At 35.1% G+C, this 21,824-nt stretch overlaps 1 protein-coding gene across 12 annotated transcripts in view; it reads left to right on the forward strand.

Moving 5' to 3' along the window:
* The window catches only part of LOC123534316 (kinesin-II 85 kDa subunit-like), a 174,644-nt gene that overhangs the window by 55,170 nt on the left and 97,650 nt on the right, over window positions 1-21,824 (forward strand). For 9 of the 12 annotated variants that reach the window (XM_045316512.2, XM_045316509.2, XM_053519564.1 and 6 more), the window contains one exon: window positions 21,682-21,762. In XM_045316512.2, coding sequence (XP_045172447.2) covers window positions 21,682-21,762 — 81 coding nt within the window. Of the gene's footprint in view, window positions 1-2,188; window positions 2,589-10,265; window positions 10,281-21,681; window positions 21,763-21,824 lie in introns of those variants that run through there. The other 3 variants (XM_045316513.2, XM_045316508.2, XM_045316514.2) reach the window with 3 other exon arrangements.

Genomic DNA, 21,824 nt, shown 5'->3' on the forward strand with positions numbered 1-21,824 from the left:
CAAATGCAAATTTTTTACTTAAAATTAAGCAAAATGTTATGTCCCTTTGGTAACTCTTGACAGAACTAATAGATATATATATATATAAATCATTTTTAATAAACTGGTACTTTATTATAAAATGCAGTGGTTCCAATTTACTATTTTTAGCTTATCTGATTTTTTGAAAAAAAAATGATGAGTTATTGTCCACTTGATTGTCGTCGGCGTCTGCGCCGGCTTTGGCGTTGCCTAGTTAAGTTTTATGTTTAGGTCAGCTTTTCTCCGAAACTGTCAAAGCTATAGCTTTTAAACTTGCAACAATTATGGCCCCTTTTAGACTTAGAAAATCAGATTTCTTGATTAAGTTTTGTGTTTAGGTCAGCTTTTCTCCTAAACTATCAAAGCTATTGCTTTAAAACTTGCAACACTTGTTCACCATCAAAAGCTGACTCTGTACAGCAAGAAACATCACTCCATCCTGCTTTTTGCAAAAATTATGGCCCCATTTGGACTTAGAAAATATTAGATTTCTTGGTTAAGTTTTGCATTTAGGTCAACTTTTGTCCTTAACGGTCAAAGCTATTGCTTTAAAACTTGGAGCAGTTATTCACCATTAAAAGCTGACTTTGCACCGCAAGTACCATAACTCTACATTGCTTTTTGCGAGAATAATGGCCCCATTTGGACTTAGAAAATCATGGTTAGGACAATATTTCTATTATACAGAAAAAAAAATCAGATTAGTGTCTGCATGCGCAAGGCGATGCTCTTGTTTGGCAGAGTTACAGCTCTTATTTGACTTAAAATTCAGCAAAATATAAATGTCCATTCAGATGAATGGGATGAATTCATATTTAGTACACAGGTATTTATTTTATTTTATTTTGTTGAGTTTTATGTCACACTGACACAGTTATAGGTCATATGGTGACTTTCCAGCTTTGTTGGTGGAGGAAGACTCCAGGTGCCCCTCCGCGCATTATTTCATTACGAGCGGGCACATGGGTAGAACCACAGACGACCTTCAGTAAGCCAGCTGGATGGCTTCCTCACATGAAGAATTCAACGCCCCGAGTGAGGCTCGAACCCACATCGATGAGGGGCAAGTGATTTGAAGTCAGCGACCTTAACTACTCGGCCACGAAGCCTCTTAGTACATAGGTATTATAGAATTATGAAATGCAGGCCAAATTCAATTTTGGTTATAATTCAGTAATGTTTAGTCCCATTTCGACTAAAAATTTGGTTTCCTATTAAACAACTCTTGAATGGATAAATGGATTGAATTCATTTTAAGTACACATGTGTATGAAGATGGAATACCGTCAAGTATAACTGTTGTTACAATTCATCATTTTTTTTCCAGAATTATGGCTCTTTTCTGACTTAATATTTTGCAAAATGGCGATGTTAATTTGATTACTTTTGAAAGAATGACTGGATTTAATTCAGGTCTATGCAAAGTTCGAATGGGTTACGATTCTCGAAATTTAGGAGAAATGATGGTCCCTTTTCGACTAAAAATATCATTGCACATTCACTTACATTTGAACAGATGAGTGAATTTAACTCATTTCAAGTACACAACTATAAGATCATCAAGTGAATTTTGGGTGCCATTTTGTTATTTTTAATAAAAAAATTAAAACATTGTTGTTCAGTCTTACTTTGCTTACAAACATGAACATAAAATGATACATATCATTCTCATTCCTTCATTGTATATCAGGATTTATGACTAAATATTCTCCAACTGGTTTCTCAGGAAAACAACACAGTTTTTTTTTTCTAATTCCATAAATTTCAATGTAATTTGTGAAGGATAATGTGTCATAAATACTTAGTGTTCTTCTTAAATCTTTTTCAGTCATGTATTCTGTAATTAAATATTGTGATTTGAAGAAATTAGCATGATCCTTTGACAGACATACTTCTTATTTTCTGTAATTAGGGTTGTAAATGAACCAATAGATACTAACAAATACAAACACATACAAACAAACCTATAAAATGTGTCTAAGGCTTTAGTAAAATAAAAGGTTATAGCCACCGATATTGAACAAATTTACAATATCTTATGTTTAATTTAGTATGCAAGTATAGTAATATTTAGACAGTGTAGACCCTGGGTTTATCGTTATCAGAATAGAGTACCCCATGTTGCTCTAAGATGGGGCTAAAATTGGCTTAATGTTATATCTTTATACTGTAACTTTTAGTTTGGGTCAGTGTGTTTAACAATGCAGATCGTTTTCATTTTCTTTTTCTTGAAATAGCATGTGTCTGTGCCAAGAGGAGAATTAATCTGTGATAAAATGGAAAGGATATGCAGTAGTGTTAATCATTGTAAATAATTCTGGTAAAAAATGATGAAAAAAATGCTTGATTCTAATGGTTGCCATTATTCTATCTAAACATGCTTGTTGAATTCTTAAGAAATATCCAAGGACTTAAAATATAATTTATGTATTAGTGATTGTGTTAGAATTATTTTCTTGACAGTGTTTAAAAGGGAAAAAACACACAAAAAACAAGAGAAATATGATAAAAACAAACACACCAGGGACATACTCTTCAAAAATGAAGAGTAATAAATTAAAGTCAAGGTGAGCAGTTTTAATGATTTAAAGACATGAATATGACATATTAATAAAGCAATTTGTGAGCAGTTTTTCATGAAAATAGAATTATCTCAAAATATTTCATCAATTCATTGATTCATTCATTCATCCATCCGTCTAGATTTTGCTCCTAGTTATAATGTTCATTACTGTGACAAGTTGTGTAACTGTAACCGCAATATTTCAAGACTGATGCCCAATTTTAACATGTAAATTCCTAAAGTATTTTTATAAAGTCCTATATCTACTTTATTACAGCAGACATTCAGTTGAAAGTTGCTGTTCTTGCTCATAGTGACTATGTACATTAGTGTGATAAGATGCATAACTCTACCTGCAGTATTTCAAAAGTTATGCCCCTTCTTAACTTAGAAATTTTGGTTTAATTTCTTCAAAGAGCACATTACCATGTTAGAAATTTTGGTTTAAGTTCTTCAAAGAGCACATTACCATGTTTTTAACCATTGCAGGTACAACTTTCAAACTTTACACTCCTCTCTTTGAGGTTATAAACTTGAGTACAGCATCAAGTCCCATAACTCACATGAATTTTAACAAACTTATTCCCCTTCTTGGACTTAGAAAATTATAATTGACATACAAATCGCTCTCTCGAAAGTCATTGATGCAGATATGTATGAGCCATGCCATGAGAAAACCAACATAGTGGCTTTGCGACCAGCATGGATCCAGACCAGCCTGCGCATCTGCGCAGTCTGGTCAGGCTCCATGCTGTTCGCTTTTAAAGCCTATTGGAATTGGAGAAACTATTAGCGAACAGCATGGATCCTGACCAGACTGCGCGGATGTGCAGGCTGGTCTGGATCCATGCTGGTTGCAAAGCCACTATGTTGGTTTTCCCGTGGCACGGATCATATTATATATACTAAGATGTCTGAAATGTCTGGGAGGAGGTAGTCAGTCAGTTAGAATGTTGGATAGTTAATAGTTAAAATCAGTCTGTTACAAGTACGAAAGTTGCTGCAAGTTGCAGCAAAAGGAAACTCCAAGCCAAACAAAGCAGTGTATGGAGTAGTGATAGATTAGGAGATGATATAACAATATTGGTGTCTTTGTTGTAGACCCTAGGCAAACAGACAGTCTGACGGAGTTTCATGAATGTTTGACCTTAAGAGGCGTGAAACTCACAGTTTGAAAGGAAGAAAAAATTTGGCTATTTAGATTAGGTATGACGTAAATAACGTCCCTGGTAAAATTAACAAAATTTTATGAAAAATACTTAGAAAACATGTTTGCGAAAGTTACTATTTCAGTTTTTAAATGCACTAAAAATTTAAAAGAATAATAAGTCCATGGATGATGATTAGTAACTCAAAACAACTTTTAAAGAAACAGTACATAAATTACCTAGGTCGTAAATATCTTCTTCAAATAGCTGGATCACTTTTTTCATTATCTAAAGAAATGTACACTTAAAACAGAATGCTTCGACAATTCACACCTTCAAGCATGTCTGTTTTTTTTTTCATTTGTATCATTAAACAATTTTATATGAAATTTTGTCAGAAGATAAAATCAGTAAAACTATGTCTTAAATCCAAAATTGATTATTTGCGCTGCAGGATTACAAAACGCGCAGATTGGTTATTTACGCGAAACATTTGCGCAGCTCCTGTCAATGTTATTAGGCAAATACGCAAACGGTGATTATTGCAACACATTGAACAAAATATTTGGTTACGCTTACATTTAAAACAATATTGGTATCCATCAATATGTGCTCTAGAAATGCATATTTACATGTTTTAGAGTTTATGGATCAAAACTATTCCTTTCTGGCACATTCATCAAAGTGAAAAGGAAAGGAATTTTCCGAGTGATGTCCGACAAAAATTGCTTGCTTTTCTTCTTTTTGATTTCTTTCCTGTCTTATGAAACTTGTTTTTCTTGTTTGTGTTTTTAAAGTTGATGCCATTATTATGGGCCAGGCCAGGCATTAAAAATGAAAATTTGAAATTTTGCAAATCGAAAGGACAAAATCGTCATTTACGATATACATTGCACTGACAAAAAGCCATCACAAATACTCTGCGCCTGTGGGTGTGGAGAATAAGAACTTGAAGTTATATCTGTGAACAGTGGAAATTATTGTATTATGTGTACTATTATTACAACTTCATTTGAACTCATTGGGTAATTAATTTGTAAATAATAAACATAATGGAAAAATACATCTTATATTACTTCTGCTAAATCCGCAGTTATCCCAAGTAACAAGTTGACAGCAAACTGTTCTTTCGCTAACATTCCCCATCTTGAATAACATATGATTTAAATGTCATCATTGGCTAGAAAGTGCTAATATTTGACCAGTGACGTTTGAACAATAAGACTATGCCATGATACCAGTTCATTAGCCATAGAACAGTGAACCTCATACAGCCAAAGACAGTGCCACTCTAGTTGGTGATGGATTCTGAGATAGAAGTTGAAAGAAACAGTACTATGTTTTTGTTTCCGTTATTATGTCTTCCACCACACAGTGATGTGGGAGACATATTGATTTACTCCAGTCTCTGTGTGTGTGTGTCACAAAGCTTGTCCACATTCTGAGTCAAACATTTCTCATCTGATCTTCACCAAACTTGAACAAAATGTGTTTGACTATAAAACCTCGGCCAAGTTCGATAACTAGCCAAATCGGTCCAGGCATATTGGAGTTACGGCCCTTGAATTACCAAAAATCAGCCTTGTTACTCTTGTCCGCACTCTAAGTCGAACATTTCTCATCCGATCTTCACCAAACTTGAACAAAATGTGTTTGACAATGAGACCTCAGCCAAGTTTAATAACTAGCCAAACATCAGGCATTTTGGAGTTACGGCCCTTGAATTACTGAAAAATTGGCCTTTTTGCTCTTGTCTGCACTCTAAGTTGAACATTCCTCATCCGATCTTCACCAAATTTGAACAAAATGTGTTTGACCATAAGACCTCGAACAAGTTCGAAAATGAGCCAAAACGATCCAGGCATATTGGAGTTCTGGCCCTTGAATTGTAGTGAGTAAACAGTATATAAAGACTGACCTGCTATTTAGATGATTCAGGCAGTTGTGGGAGACATTTGCTTTTCTCAAAAGCAGCTCTAGTTAGTATTGTTTTCATTTTCTTGTTCATTCATCCTTTTCTCTCTGTTTGTAAAAAATCAATGCTTAAAACTTGGTCAGCATCTAGTTTCGTTTCAGGATGGATATTCTACACTTCTTATCTGAAGATTATAGGAAAATGGTCAATACTTTATGGAGTATGATTTATTCCAATCGTTTGAAGAGTTTTTATTATGATGACAGTTATGAGTTTATCAGCAGCACAATGAATTTATTACACAAAATAGTATTAGTTGATGTCTTTTCCTTCTTCCTGAATTTTTGTTTCTATCTATACAAATGAGATGCTCTGTAGTTTAGAAAGATATCTAGCTACAGAATTTGATTAAAATTAGCTCGATAGATAGATTATAATGGCATGCAAAGAGTGGTGGTACAGTGTTCTCCATGATGCTTCATTGATGACAACATTGTGATATGTTCCACATTCATGTGGTGAAGTTGTCAGTGACTTGCAGAGAGCAGGTTAATATTGGTAAATTAGACTTGTTGTCAGTGACTTGCAGAGAACAGGTTAATACTGGTTAATTAGACTTTTATTGTCAGTGACATGCAGAGAATAGGTTATTAGTGGTTAATTAGACTTTTGTTGTCAGTGACATGCAGAGAACAGGTTAGACTTGTTGTCAGTGACTTGCAGAGAACAGGTTAATACTGGTTAATTAGACTTTTGTTGTCAGTGACATGCAGAGAACAGGTTATTAGTGGTTAATTAGACTTTTGTTGTCAGTGACATGCAGAGAACAGGTTAGACTTGTTGTCAGTGACTTGCAGAGAACAGGTTAATAGCGGTTAATTAGACTTTTGTTGTCAGTGACATGCAGAGAACAGGTTATTAGTGGTTAATTAGACTTTTGTTGTCAGTGACTTGCAGAGAACAGGTTAATACTGGTTAATTAGACTTGCAGAGAAAGGTTTGTACTGGTTAATTATGTCACCCACCACACAGTGATTTACTCCAGTCTGTGTGTGTCTGTGTGTCTGTGTGTCTGTCACAAAGCTTGTCCACACTCTAAGTCGAACATTTCTCATCCGATTTTCACCAAACTTGAACAAAATGTGTTTGACCATAAGACCTCAGCCAAGTTTGATAACTAGCCAAATCGGTCCAGGTGTCTTGGAGTTATGGCCCTTGAATTACCAAAAATCGGTCTTTTTTCTCTTGTCCGCACTCTAATTCGAATATTTCTCATCCAATCTTCACCAAACTTAAACAAAATGTGTTTGACCATGAGACCTCGGCCAAGGTCAATAACTAGCCAAATCGGTCCAGGCATTTTAGAGTTACAGCCCTTGAATTATCGAAAAATTGGCCTTTTTACTCATGTCTGCACTCTTTATCAAACATTTCTCATCCGATCTTCACCAAACTTGAACAAAATGTGTTTGACCATGAGACCTCGGCCAAGTTCGATAACTAGCCAAATCAGTCCAGGCATTTTGGAGTTACGGCCCTTGAATTATCGAAAAATCAGCCTTTTTACTCTTGTCCGCACTCTAAGTCGAACATTTCTCATCCAATCTTCACCAAACTTGAACAAAATGTGTTTGACCATGAGACCTTGGCCAAGTTCGATAACTAGCCAAATCGGTCCAGGCATTTTAGAGTTACGGCCCTTGAATTACCAAAAAAATCCGTCTGTTTACTCTTGTCCGCTCTCTAAGTCGAACATTTCTCATTCGATCTTCACCAAACTTGAACAAAATGTGTTTGGCCATAAGACCTTACCCAAGTTCGACAACTAGCCAAATCTGCCCAGGCACTTATGATTTATGGCCCTTGAATTACTGATTGGATCCACTCATCCAGACCATGTAATTGGATCCACTCGTCTAAAACATCTAGAGAAACTAACATTTTTCATAGGGGCAGTTGTGGGAGACATGCGCTTTTCTCAAAAGCATCTCTAGTTAGACTTGTTGTCAGTGACTTGCAGAGAACAGGTTAATACTGGTTAATACTGTGATAAAATGGAAATGATATGCAGTAGTGTTAATCATTGTAAATAATTCTGGTAAAAAATGATGAAAAAAATGCTTGATTCTAATGGTTGCCATTATTCTATCTAAACATGCTTGTTGAATTCTTACGAAATATCCAAGGACTTAAAATATAATTTATGTATTAGTGATTGTGTTAGAATTATTTTCTTGACAGTGTTTAACACAAAAAACAAGAGAAATATGATAAAAACAAACACACCAGGGACATACTCTACATACTCTTCAAAAATGAAGAGTAATAAATGAAAGTCAAGGTGAGCTGTTTTAATGATTTAAAGATATGAATATGACATATTAATAAAGCAATTTGTGAGCAGTTTTTCATCTCAAAATATTTCATCAATTCATTGATTCATTCATCCATCCATCCATCTAGATTTTGCTCCTAGTTATAATGTTCATTACTGTGACAAGTTGTGTAACTGTAACCGCAATATTTCAAGACTGATGCCCAATTTTAACAGGTAAATTCCTAAAGTATTTTTATAAAGTCCTATATCTACTTTATTACAGCACACATTCAGTTGAAAGTTGCTGTTCTTGCTCATAGTGACTATGTTCATTAGTGTGATAAGATGCATAACTCTACCTGCAGTATTTCAAAAGTTATGCCCCTTCTTAACTTAGAAATTTTGGTTTAATTTCTTCAAAAGGCACATTACCATGTTAGAAATTTTGGTTTAAGTTCTTCAAAGAGCACATTACCATGTTTTTAACCATTGCAGGTACAACTTTCAAACTTTAGACTTTTGTTGTCAGTGACTTGCAGAGAACAGGTTATTAGTGGTTAATTAGACTTTTGTTGTCGACCAGCAAGTAACATGACCGGCATGGCAATAAGTGGGGGCACAAGTATCCTGTGAATACACATCTACTTCATTTTGCATTTAGCAGATCATAAAAAGTCAACATCTGCAGTTTTTATGTTGAATCTTGTATAAACATACTGGCATTACATTATTGATATTGTGTCCAGTTTCTGTTGTACCAACTTCTCTCTCCTTAAATATTCAGTCTAGAGTTATAATTGTTTTGTCAATGTATTGAAGTCGGAATAAGTTTACCTTAATCAATTATTACTCAGTTTTGTTTGTGTCTTGGCAAAGACATAACCTAATCCATTTTGTCTTGGAACAAGATAATTAAAATACGGGTAGGATAAAACTTCAAATGCAGATTTAGGTTGTTGCAGTTCATACAGATTTGAAACATAATATGCACTATGTCATTGTATAAAACAAATAAAATGTAATTGTTTTGAAAAAATACTTTGCAACCAATGTGTGCTTGAGATATTTTGTTTGCAAGACAGTGATAACATTTTTCTTCACACCCCTTCTTTATTTTCAAGTTTGATGACATGACATACCAGTATTTACATTTGGTGATTACCTCTACCATGCTTGTCCACAGTTCTGTAAGGTTTCGAGTGCCATGCAAATATTGGGTAACTAGATGTGTATTGTTACCTGTTCCTGTCATCTTGTGTTTCAGATTTTGCAAGGTAAATCCTAATTATCTGTCAAGTGTTGACAGTACATCTTTTCCCAAACTTGTTATATGAAATGTGCAACTTTTAAAATATTTGGATGGAATCAGTATTGCAGATAATCCTTAAGGTCAGATGGCATGTAAGAGAAAAAAAATAGATGAGAGAATGATGTGAAACAAAATTTCCAACTGTGTCAGAAAATGCTGTCACAAGTGAATTTCATTAATGATCTTGATAAATATCATAAAACAAGTAAAGTAGAAAATTTACAGCTTGAAATAGTTTGATAATGATTTTATTTATTTATAGCACTTGAATAAGAACACTTAGCCAGACGGGAATGAAACACTTGTGCTAATAACAGACAAATAGGGATATAGTAATGACCTGTGTGTCTCTCTCAAAGAATAACTCCAAAACTAAATAAAGGAATTTTGTAGACATAGTGTACAAAAAATATAACTCTTATCTTGCTTACTTTTTAAATTATCCCCCTTCATTTAGTTTCTTTGTACATGGTAAAAACATTATGATTTTGTACCATAGTAGTAAAATTACCAGATTTTTGTTCATGTCTTGTTCATGTCAGTGTTGTTGTATTTTCTGGTCCTTTGGGATCATGGAGTCCATTCAACGTATGTGTAATACTGCAGGGGTTTTTTTTACCAGGAGGGGAAGGGGCCCAGGCCTGTGATTTGGGGGAAAAATAGCTCAGTATTTGGGCAAAGGGAAATAAAAAACCTGATATAAAGTCAATATTTGGGGAAAACTGCATGATTTAAAAGAAATTTTGTGAGGGGAAGGGCCTATTAACGGCCCCGATTACAAAGGGGAAAAAAAGCCCAGAATAGAGTTACCTGTCATGAACAGACTTGGTCAAAGCGAGTCTGCTATTATTTTTCTTGGTTGCTTTCTTTGCTTCCAAAAGATCTTTTTTATTGATTTTGTTGCCTATAGAAAGAACTTTATTAAGATAATTTTCTGGATTTCTGTATTATTGAAAAACATTGAAAGGATTATATTATTTGTTTATTTGAAGGAAAAAGATGACAGTGTAAGAGTAAATAATGGCTGTTTGCGTAAGATGGAATATATTGTTTATAAAGATGCTTTATTATGTATAACAATCACATTGCAAGCTATATGCACTTCTCTATATGCTTCTCTGTGTGTAAAAAGATTTGTGTCACAGAGAGTAGAAAAAAGACTGGTTGAAATTTCATTATTGTACAGGTGTGCATACATGTAGGATTTTAGCTGAACTGAGCATTAAGTGTTCATGGTCTTTTAGGATCATTAAATGTCAGATGTCAGTTGTCTATCCGTCTGTTTTCCACAATTTCTTTAAAGAAATTATCTCCTAAACTACTTTGCCAAATTCAACAAAAAAGAAATGTTCTTTGGATAGTCACCCCCCCCCACCAATACTCCCTCTCACCCACCCCTCCACTGCAGATTCCGTGTCATAAGTAGTCATACATGCTTAATTCTGGTTGCCATAACAACCAACAGGATTTTTTTTAAAAATTCATCACCTCTGAAGCCACTTTAGTGATTTTGGAATAATTTTACACAATTGTTCCTTTGGCGACCCTTTTCGAAATTCCTTTAGAGTAGTTTAACAGTAAATTTCCTTTTATGACTGTTTACCAAATTCTCAGATATTTTTTTATTACTAATAACTTGGCTGAAGGGGGGCGTGGCTAGTTACACTATATTGCTTTGATAGAAAACTTTTAGAAAATCTACTCCTGAAACTGCTGACTTGATTTGAAAATGACATCTCAGAAATGATACTTGGTTGATCTTCTATCAAATTCCTTCAGATCGTTCTGTTTTGTAAAAAAACATTGCTGCAAAGGGGCGGGGCTAGTTTTCCTTCTATGACGGTAAGGAAAACTTTAAAATTCTTCTCTCAAACTGCGAGTCTGATTTAAATATAATTTGACACCAATTCCCAAATTCCTTCAGGCTAGGTTGATTTTGGAAAAAAACACATGGCTGCTATACCTGGATGTGGGACAAGTTTTCTCTATATGGTTATAAGAAACCTTGAAAATCTTCTCCCTGAATTGGAAATATCTTCACAGCAATGTTCCTTTGGAGACCCTGTCCAAGTTTACTTCGAATAATTCTGTTTCCTTAAAAAACACAGCTACTAGACGGCTGGGCTAGTTTTCCCTACATGGCTATATGACTTTTTACCCCTCATGTCAACCTCCCAACTCTGGCCATCATTTTTTGTTAAACTTTTAAGTTTATTGTATTTCATGATATTGTCACTTAGTATCACATCATCCCCCACCCTACATCAACACCCTCCCTCCTTCAAAGAATTTTGTTTCACTACTTTTTTGGTATTTTCTCTTCCTGCCGTACACACTCATAACCCATCCCTGTTTATTTAGTGGAAAGTTACAAAATCGTCTGGTTAGAAAAAAAAAACGCTATCACAGATATTTTCCTTACATGAACATCTACCACATCTGTTCAAGCAAGCTGTGAAACTCGAGTGAGCGGTCTGGAGTCATGACCCTCTTGTATTATATTTTAGCTTCCAAAGTTACTTTACCTGAATTTAGACAAGAACATTGATTTGTCACCAGTTAAGTCCAATTTGACATCTCAGGCAGTTTACATTTAGGGCAAGCCTCCAAATGAATATATTCAACATAATGGATTTCCTACACATATGCATACATGTACCTGCTTTGAATTACAGGAAGTAAGAGCTTTGCATAGAACACATAAGTGGCATTTTTAGCATGTCTTTTCAAAGAATAAGAAGGGCCCTTGTACTCACCATACTTTTTAGTTTCATGATGTTGTCATAAGTATTGCCCGTTCCATCCTCAAACTTCACGCAAAGATTGGTTTTGGTAAGTAACCATCACCATTGCAAGCTTTTAAGGTTCACTGTATGCACCTAACAGACATATTATTGCTTAGTTTCAAGCAACTTTGAGTTCAAAAACAGATATTATAATACTTTTAAAATAAAACTTGGCCTGTAGGTAGGTTATATTAAATCCAAGGTTGTGATTGGAATCAAGGTCAAGGTCATTGTTACAAAAAAAAAAATTGATTGATGGATTGAAATTAAATTAAGTAGCTAAGAAAACCAAAGGCTATTATTGGGTATGGGGTCAGGTTCAAGGTCAGTATAACTGATTTGATGTTTATACTTAGAAAATTCTGCTGTGTGGCAGTGGTCAAAAGCATTTTGGTCAAAGCTACCTTTTGTCCTATGGAACGGATGGGCTATTGTTCAAATCCCACTGAGCGCCTAACAGTTTTGTTGTTGTTGTTTTTTTGTGAGAGAAAAGTTATTTTAATGCCATTGGGTCAAGGTCAAATTCACAGTTACTAAAAATAGTTTTTTTTCATTAAAATTTGGCGTCCGTTCAATATGTTTGGGTTGAGATATCAAAATGAACTTTGGTCTATAGGTAGCTTATAGTAAGACCAAATAAAGGATTGAATTTAGGGTCAGTGGAGTCAAACTCAAGGTCACTCTTACTAAAAATAGATAAAAAAGTTTCTGCTTAATAACTTGTTTTGTTTGATGGATTGAAATTAAATTTGCTATGGCATATAGGTAGCTTATGGAAAACCCAAGGTTAGGATTACATATGGGGTCAATTTAAACAAGGTTATTTAATGTGCATACTTTGAAAGAGTTATGAACCTTGTGTCATATGATGTGGGTGATGATGAGCAATAACTACACAGTCACGTTGGCTTCCACATCTCCATTATTACTGGATATCAAGCTTAGAATAGTTATTGCTCATCATCACCCACATCATATAACACAAGGTCCGTATCTCTTGCTTAAGTATCTTATGAGTTATGACTCTTTTTGTGCCCCCCACTATTAGCAACAGGGGCATATAGATTTAGTCTTGTCTGTTGGTCCGTCCGTCCGAAAAAACGTTTCTGATGCGTCTAGCTCAAAAACTATTTCATATAAATTGATGAAACATTGCATGAGTCTTTATCATGATATGAACTTGAGCAATGAGCACCTCCTATTTTCAGCCTGGTTCCGCCCCCTATTTTCAAAGTTAGTGCCTCTGAAATAGTAAAAAAAAGCACATTTTCACCTAATGACGTGCCTAGCTCAAAAAGTATTTAAGTCTTTATCATGCTGTGACCTTGCACACTTGGCATATTCTTTTTCTTTCTGGCATGAGTCTTTATCATAATATGAATTTGCGCACCTTTTATATTTTTCATCTGGCTCTGCCACCTATTTCCAAAGTTATGTCCCCTGAAATAAACAAAAATGCACATTTTCACCTTATGATGTGCCTAGCTCAAAAAGTATTTCATATAAATTGATGAAATCTTGCATTGATCTTTATCATGATATGAACTTGAGCACCTCCTATTTTTTGTCTGGCTATGCACCCAAGTTCTAGAGTTATGGCCCATGAAATAGTAAAAAATGCACATTATCACCTTGTGATGCGTCTATCTCAAAAAGTATTTCATATAAATTGATGAAACCTTGCATGAGGGTTTATCATGATATGAACTTGAGCCCCTCCAATTTTTAACCTGGCCCCCCCCCCCCCCCCCCCATTTCCAAAGTTATGGCCCTTGAGATAGTATAAAAAGCATATTTTCACCAAATGACGTGCCTAGCTCAAAAAGTATTTAAGTTTTTTCGTGATGTGACCTTGCACATTTGGCACATTCTTCTTGATATTTTAGCGCTAATTACAGAGTTATGGCCTATGAAATAGCCAAAATAGTGATTTTTTTGTTTGTGATGCTCATAGCTTAAAAAGTATATGGCCTAGAATATTGAATCATTTATATAAAATGTTTGTTTAGGCTATACCCCCTTATGACTGCAAACATTTGACTTATTGTCCCTTATTTGTGACAAATATATCAGTGGTGGCACACCCTGTGTCCTACAGACACATTCTAGTTTACTTAGAATTTCAGTTTAATTGTTATGCTTTTCACCATATCTCTTTTGTTGATAAATGGATTTGATCTAAATTTAAAAGGATTGTTTCACATCATCATGCTCAACATATGACACAAGGTCCATAACTCTGGCACCAATATTTTATGAATTATGCCCCCTTTTTACTTAAACTCCATGTTAAAGTTGTGATTTACTCTTGCTCTATCTCATTTATTACTAAAATTTAAATGAATTTGATTCGAACTCAAAATGGTTTGTTCCACATGATATGACACATGGTGAATTACTTTTGCAGAAATATATTTATGATTTATATCCCTTTTATACTTAGTGAATGTATTGATGCACTTTCACCCTATATCTGTTATTACTTAAAATATATTTGACTCAGGCTCAAGCAGTTGTCCAGCATCATCGTCCACATTGTACATATTAAACACTCCAGTGACAGTTCCACTTTCCAGTAATAACTCCACATCCTCAGATTAGCCTTATTTCACTGTCCAGCACTGACATAGTTGAGCACGCTGTCTCCGTTACACAGCTTGCTGTTAAACATTAAACTTTCAGTTACACATTTTGTAAGATCAGTTGATCATCATAGTCAGGAGCTTATTACTTTCTGATGCTTTTAAAATCCCAATTTTGAATAGTCGAGCATGTTGTCTTTCCGGCAGCTTTTGTTATACTTCACAACAGTCATGTAGTTATTATTGTACGTAGTTTCTTACAGAACCATTTTGTTTCTGTTTTGAAAAGTTCAGTCAAAGAGATACAAGCATGTTTATGTATAGGTTGTTAGATATTGTGACTGCCCGCTCGTCCAGAGGCCAAACAGTCCAAAGGACCACTAGTCTGAAAGCTTGCATGTTTCAATAGCTGCTGTTAACCACAGATCCACTCATCACATCGTTCAAAGGGTGAAAGACCCACCAGGATTGGGTCAAGTACTTCAGTATTAGGTGTAAAAAAATAAATGTGTTTGTTTCTGTATGTCAACCTACCTAAATTTTTGACCCAACCATAAATGTTTTTACCGACCTAACTACCCTATTTCTTTTTTTAGCATGTTACCGGAAACAGTTTTTTTTTTTTATGCCTTATGAGTACAACTACCAGTTTATCCAGTACTCTGACAGCCATTCTCAGTATTCATGAAAAAATGTTGGTTCTGATACTCATGAGTACAGAGTACTTTCTAAATACTCATGGGTATTTTTAGCTCACCAGAGCACAAAATGCTCAAGGTGAGCTATTGTGAGCCGTCATTGTCCGGCGTCCGTCAACGAACGTCGTCCATCGTCTGTCTTGCGTCAACATTTGCCTTGTGATCGCTCTAGAGGCCACATTTATGACCCAATCTGTATGAAACTTGGTCACAATGTTTATCTTGATAATTTCTAGGTCAAGTTCGAAACTGGGACATGTGGGGTCATAAACTAGGTCAGTAGGCCAGATCAAAGGAAAAGCTTGTGAACACTCTAGAGGCCGCATTTGTGACCCAATCTTTATGAAACTTGGTCAAAATGTTTGTCTTGATAATATTTAGATCACTTTTGAAACTGGGTCATGTGGGTCAAAAACTAGGTCAGTAGACTAGATCAAAGGAAAAGCTTGTGAACACTCTAGAGGCCACATTTGTGACCCAATCTTTATGAAACTTGGTCCGAATGTTTGTCTTGATAATAACTAAATCATGTTTGAAACTGGGTCATGTGAGATCAAAAATTAGGTCAGTAGACTAGATCAAAGGAAAAGCTTGTTAACACTCTAGAGGCAACATTTTTGACCAAATCCTAATGAAACTTGGTCCGAATGTTTGTCTTGATAATTTCTAGGTCAAGTTCGAAACTGGGACATGTGGGGTCAAAAACTAGGTCAGTAGGCCAGATCAAAGGAAAAGCTTGTGAACACTCTAGAAGCCAATGTTTTGACTCATTCTTTATGAAATTTGGTCAGAATGTCTTGATGATTTCTAGGTCAAGTTTGAAACTGGGACATGTGGGGTCAAAAACTTGGTCAGTAGGCCAGATCAAAGGAAAAGCTTATGAACACTCTAGAGGCCACATTTATGACCTGATTTTCATGAAACTTGGTCACAATGTTTGTCTTGATAATTTCTAGGTCAAGTTCGAAACTGGGACATGGGGGGTCAAAAACTAGGTCAGTAGGCCAGATCAAAGGAAAAGCTTGTGAACACTCTTAGAGGCCGCATTTGTGACTCGATCTTAATGAAGCTTGGTCAGAATGTTTGTCTTGATGATCTGTAGGTTAATTTTGAAACTGGGTCATGTGGGGTCGAAAACTAGATCAGTAGGCTAGATCAAAGGAAAAGCATGTGAACACTCTAGAGGCCGCATTTGTGACCCAATCTTAATGACACTTGGTCAGAATGTTTGTCTTGATGATCTCTAGCTTACATTTTAGTCTGGGTTGTTTAGGGTAAAAAACAAGGTCACATGGTCAAATCAAAGGAAAAGTTTGTGAACACTCTAAAGGCTACAGTTGTGACTCAATTTTATGAAACTTGGTCAGAATGTTTGTCTTGATGATCTCTAGGTTTAATTTGAAACTGGCTCATGTGGGGTAAAAAACTAGGTCAGTAGGCCAGATCAACTCTGGTGAGCGATATATAGGGCCATCATAGCCCTCTTGTTTTCAGTACCAGTGAATATTTTAAGTACTATTGTATTTGGTTTTATGATATATTTCAATGATTCTTTAGGTTTTCCTCACAATAAATCCTTGTCAATTCACTTTTTTCTTTCAATAAAATAACATAATATTTACAGTTTTTAATATTGTATCAAGATAAAAAGTTTATAAACAACAATTATGTAAGTATCACCTATACAGATTAACAGATTTTATTTTATGCTCTTCAGTGGAATACTGAAATTTATCAGTGAAATAAAATTGATATTTTCACGGTTTCAAACAGTGAAAATATCATTTTTATTTTTCACTGGTACGGAACTACACTTGAAAGCGAAAAAATATGAATTATATAGATAATTCCTTGCAAAATATACTTCAGTAAAGATATACATGTATAGATATACTAACAGGATCATAAATATATACATTCTATCATAATAAAATATAATAGAAATCTGGAAACGTAATAGAACTGTTTACAATTTTTCTTCAAAGATATCCTGACGTCACGACATAATGACGTCATGATACGATGCATGTGATGTTGTGCAGACAAACTGGATATAATTTTGTTAAAACCATTTAAAAAACATAAAATAAATAGAAAATTTGTTTGTTTCAGTGTAAGATCGAAATATATTGCACTCGTGAACACCATAATTTACATTTTCACTTGCGGCTGCGCCACTCATGAAAATATGCATTATAGTGTTCACTCGGTGAAATATATTTCAATCTTACACTAAAACAAACAAATATCCTCTATATCTTTTTAGCTCACCTGTCACATAGTGACAAGGTGAGCTTTTGTGATCGCCCTTCGTCCGTCGTCAGTCCGTCCGTCAACAATTTCTGGTCTGCACGATAGTGGTTTCATTTATGATTTTATTAGCTCGACTATTCATAGAATAGTAGAGCTATTGGACTCGCCCATGCGTCGGCGTCCGCGTCGGCATCCGCGTCGGCATCCGCGTCCCGATTTGGTTAAGTTTTTGTATGTAAGCTGGTATCTCAGCAACCACTTGTGGGAATGGATTGAAACTTCACACACTTGTTCACTGTGATAAACTGACCTACATTGCACAGGTTCCACAACTCTATTATGCTTTTTTACAAAATTATGCCCCTTTTTCGACTTAGAAATTTTTGGTTAAGGTTTTGTATGTAAGCTGGTATCTCAGTAACCACTTGTGGGAATGGATTGAAACTTCACACACTTATTTACTGTGATAAACTGACTTACATTGCACAGGTTCCACAACTCTATTATGCTTTTTTACAAAATTATGCCCCTTTTTCGACTTAGAATTTTTTGGTTAAGGTTTTGTATGTAAGCTGGTATTTCAGTACTCACTAATTGGAATGGATTGAAACTTCACACACTTGTTTACTGTCATGATCTGACATGCACAAAGCAGGTCCCATAACTTTATTTTGCTTTTTTTCAAAATTATGCCCCTTTTTCAACATAGAAATTTTTGGTTAAGTTTTTGTATTAAAGCTGGTACCTCAGTATCCACTAATGGGAAAGGATTGAAATTTCACACACTTGTTCACTGTCATGATATGACATGCAGTGCAAAGGGTTAATAACTCAACTTCACATTTTACAAAATTATGCCCCTTTTTCAACTTAGGAGTTTTTGGTTAAATTCCTATATGTAAGCTGGTATCTCAGTACCCACTAATGGGAATGGATTGAAACTTCACATACTTGTCCACTGTCATGAGCTGATAAGCACTATGCAGGTTCCATAACCCTATTTTGCTTTTTTACTAAATTATGTCCCGTTTTCGACTTTCGTATTCATTCAATCGACAAGGCTGTTGAATAGTCGAGCGTTACTGTCCTCCGACAGCTCTTGTTTTAACCAAACTTGCACACAACTTGTATCACCATAAGATCTCGGTTCCTTTCTTGAACTGGCCAGATCCCATTATGGGTTCCAGAGTTATGGCCCCTGAAAGGCTATTTTGAGCTTGTCTGCACAATAGCACCTTTATTTATGATTTGATTTTTACCAAACTTGCAGACACCTTGTATCACCATAAGATCTTGGTTCATTTCTGGAACTGGCAAGATTCCTTTATGGGTTCTAGAGTTATGGCCCCTGAAAGGCCCAAAATTAGCTATTTTGACCTTGTCTGCACAATAGCAGCTTTATTTATGATTTGATTTTTACCAAACTTGCAGACAACTTGTATCACCATAAGATCTTGGTTCATTTCTGGAACTGGCAAGATTCCTTTATGGGTTCTAGAGTTATGGCCCCTGAAAGGCCCAAAATTAGCTATTTTGACCTTGTCTGCATAATAGCAGCTTCATTTATGATTTGATTTTAACCAAACTTGCACAAAACTTTTGTCACCATACCATCTTGGTTCCTTTCTTGAACCGGCCAGATCCCTAAATGGGTTCCAGAGTTATGGCCCCTGATAGGGCGGGAATTAGCTATTTTGACCTTGTCTGCACAATAGCAGCTTTATTTATAATTTGATTTTTACCAAACTTGCACACAACTTGTATCACCATAAGATCTTGGTTTCTTTTTAGAACTGGCAAGATTCCATTATGGGTTCCAGAGTTATGGCCCCTGAAGGGGTCAAAATTAGCTATTTTGACCTTGTCTGCACAATAGCAGCTTCATTTATGATTTGATTTTAACTAAACTTGCACAAAACTTGTGTCACCATAAGATCTTGTTTCCTTTCTTGAACTGGCCAGATCCCTTAATGGGTTCCAGAGTTATGGCCCCTAATAGAGCCGGAATTAGCTATTTTGACCTTGTCTGCACAATAGCAGCTTCATTTATGATTTGAATTTAATCAAACTTGCACAAAACTTGTGTCACCAAAAGATCTTGGTTCCACTCTTGAACTGGCCAGATCCCATAATTGGTTCCAGAGTTATGGCCCCTGAAAGGGCCAAAATTGGCTATTTTGACCTTGTCTGCACGATAGCAGCTTCATTTATGATTTGATTTTAACCAAACTTGCACAAAACTTGTATCACCATAAGCTCTCGATTCTTTTTTATACGCCCACAGGGACGTATTTTGTTATCGCCTCGGTGTCTGTCTGTCTGTCTGTGTGTTGGTTAGCAATTTCCCTTCCACTCTGTTACCTTTTGAACCCCTTTATGGATTTCAGAGAAACCTGACACAAATGTTCACTCATTGAAAGGATGTGCAGAGCGCATGTTTCAGATTGCTAAATTCAATGTCAAGGTCACACTTAGGGATCAAAGGTCATATGACTTAAGTTTTATGTGAATACTGCTCTGCATTTGCATTGCATTGCAGTGCTCTTGTTTTTATTTGGCAGATCCTTCTTTTGTTACAATTACAATATTTTTTTTTATTACTTCCCTTTTATTTTAAAAAATAGCTTATTTAGTAACTTTTTTATTATTGGCCGTAGAGAAAAACTGAGACCACTTTTCTGTGGTACAACATGGATGGTACCTCCAGTTTTTAGGTGTATTTTGACATATTGTTTTTGGCGAAAGCAATGGTACTCAGGTGAGCGACATAGGGCCATCATGGCCCTCTTGTATGTTGAGATTGATCACCTGACAAACAACAATCACACTTAAATCACTGGTTCATGGCACAACATAGTATTTATTGTCATATTACAGATATTGAACATATCAAATTGGTAATGCAAAATTTTATGGGCTTACCAAGAACCAATCTGATCCAACTATCTGCCCATACCTTTTATCACCCAACTTTATGAAATAGGTCAGGATCCCAGTCTAATGTACAACAACTAACTTTTGAAAGCTCTGCCAAATTTTCACTAACATGCATTTACATTAAATTAATGTTACTCTGTCAAATGACTTTATATAACGGAATAAATTTTTAGACATGTTCATATCGATATGGAAAAAAATCAGAATCTAACGAAGAGGATGGATGGCATCTGTGTTTGTGTTGACTGTATTGAAAAATACTAAGTTATTGTATACATAATGAGTAGGGATCGGGTACAATGTGCCGAGGGATGTGTAACATGCTTGTTTAAATTCTGCTTAACTCTCTATAGTAAAATGTTATTGCACCGCCAGATCTTTGTGCTATCACTTGCTTTTTTCATAGTGCAGCTGTTATACATATGATATTATTGTAAATGAAACTTAATATTGACAGACTATTCTGAATGTGTATATATCCATTTTTCAATTACACAAAGTATTAAGATCTAGTTGACGAAGGACCTGTCCAGACCATCTTGCAGGTATATATCCAGTAGAAATAAATAGTTACTCAAAACTAACGGGTAGGGAATTCAGTATTACCTGAGCCTACCTCCTTCACTTGTTTTACTCTATTTCGTACTTGTTTATTATCTGGATGTAAGATTTTGTTATATTAGCATTCTGAAACATACATTCAATTTTAAAAGTGAATGCCCTTGTAATACCCCATTTTCTACAGATGTTAGAAAATTTGTTATAGATATATCATACATGTCATTATAAGTCTTTTCACTTTTATGTTCCATTTACCAGTAATAAAACTTAATCTAAATGATTTTTCAAATTGAATCTTTCTTTTTTCATAAAATTGTAGTTCATACATATGATTTAAAAACTTGACATTTCAGGTCAATGTCAAGACTTGTAATTGATGTAGGTTCTTAAAGTATTAACCTTAATTTCTCTTAATAGAAAGTAAAGTCTCAGTGTTTGTTATTTGTGAACCTGAATAGAATTTGAAAAGAGACTTAAAAAATTAAATGTATTTGAGAAAAGTTTAAGCAGTATATATTTGAAATCAAAAACAGATGTTTGACCAGTTTCTGCAGAGTTTTTTTTATTACTATTTGTTTTGCTATATTTCAGGAGCTCAACCACACTGTCCTCACAGGCCCCTACTGAAGCATCTGATGACCCAGAACAAGATCACATTAATGTTGTTCTCAGGTAAGCCCTCACCTCAGTATAAACATGTTTGACATCTTGGCTCAAAGTCTACTAACTAACAA

Source organism: Mercenaria mercenaria, chromosome 12, assembly GCF_021730395.1.
Source record: "Mercenaria mercenaria strain notata chromosome 12, MADL_Memer_1, whole genome shotgun sequence".
Lineage (NCBI taxonomy): Eukaryota > Metazoa > Mollusca > Bivalvia > Venerida > Veneridae > Mercenaria > Mercenaria mercenaria.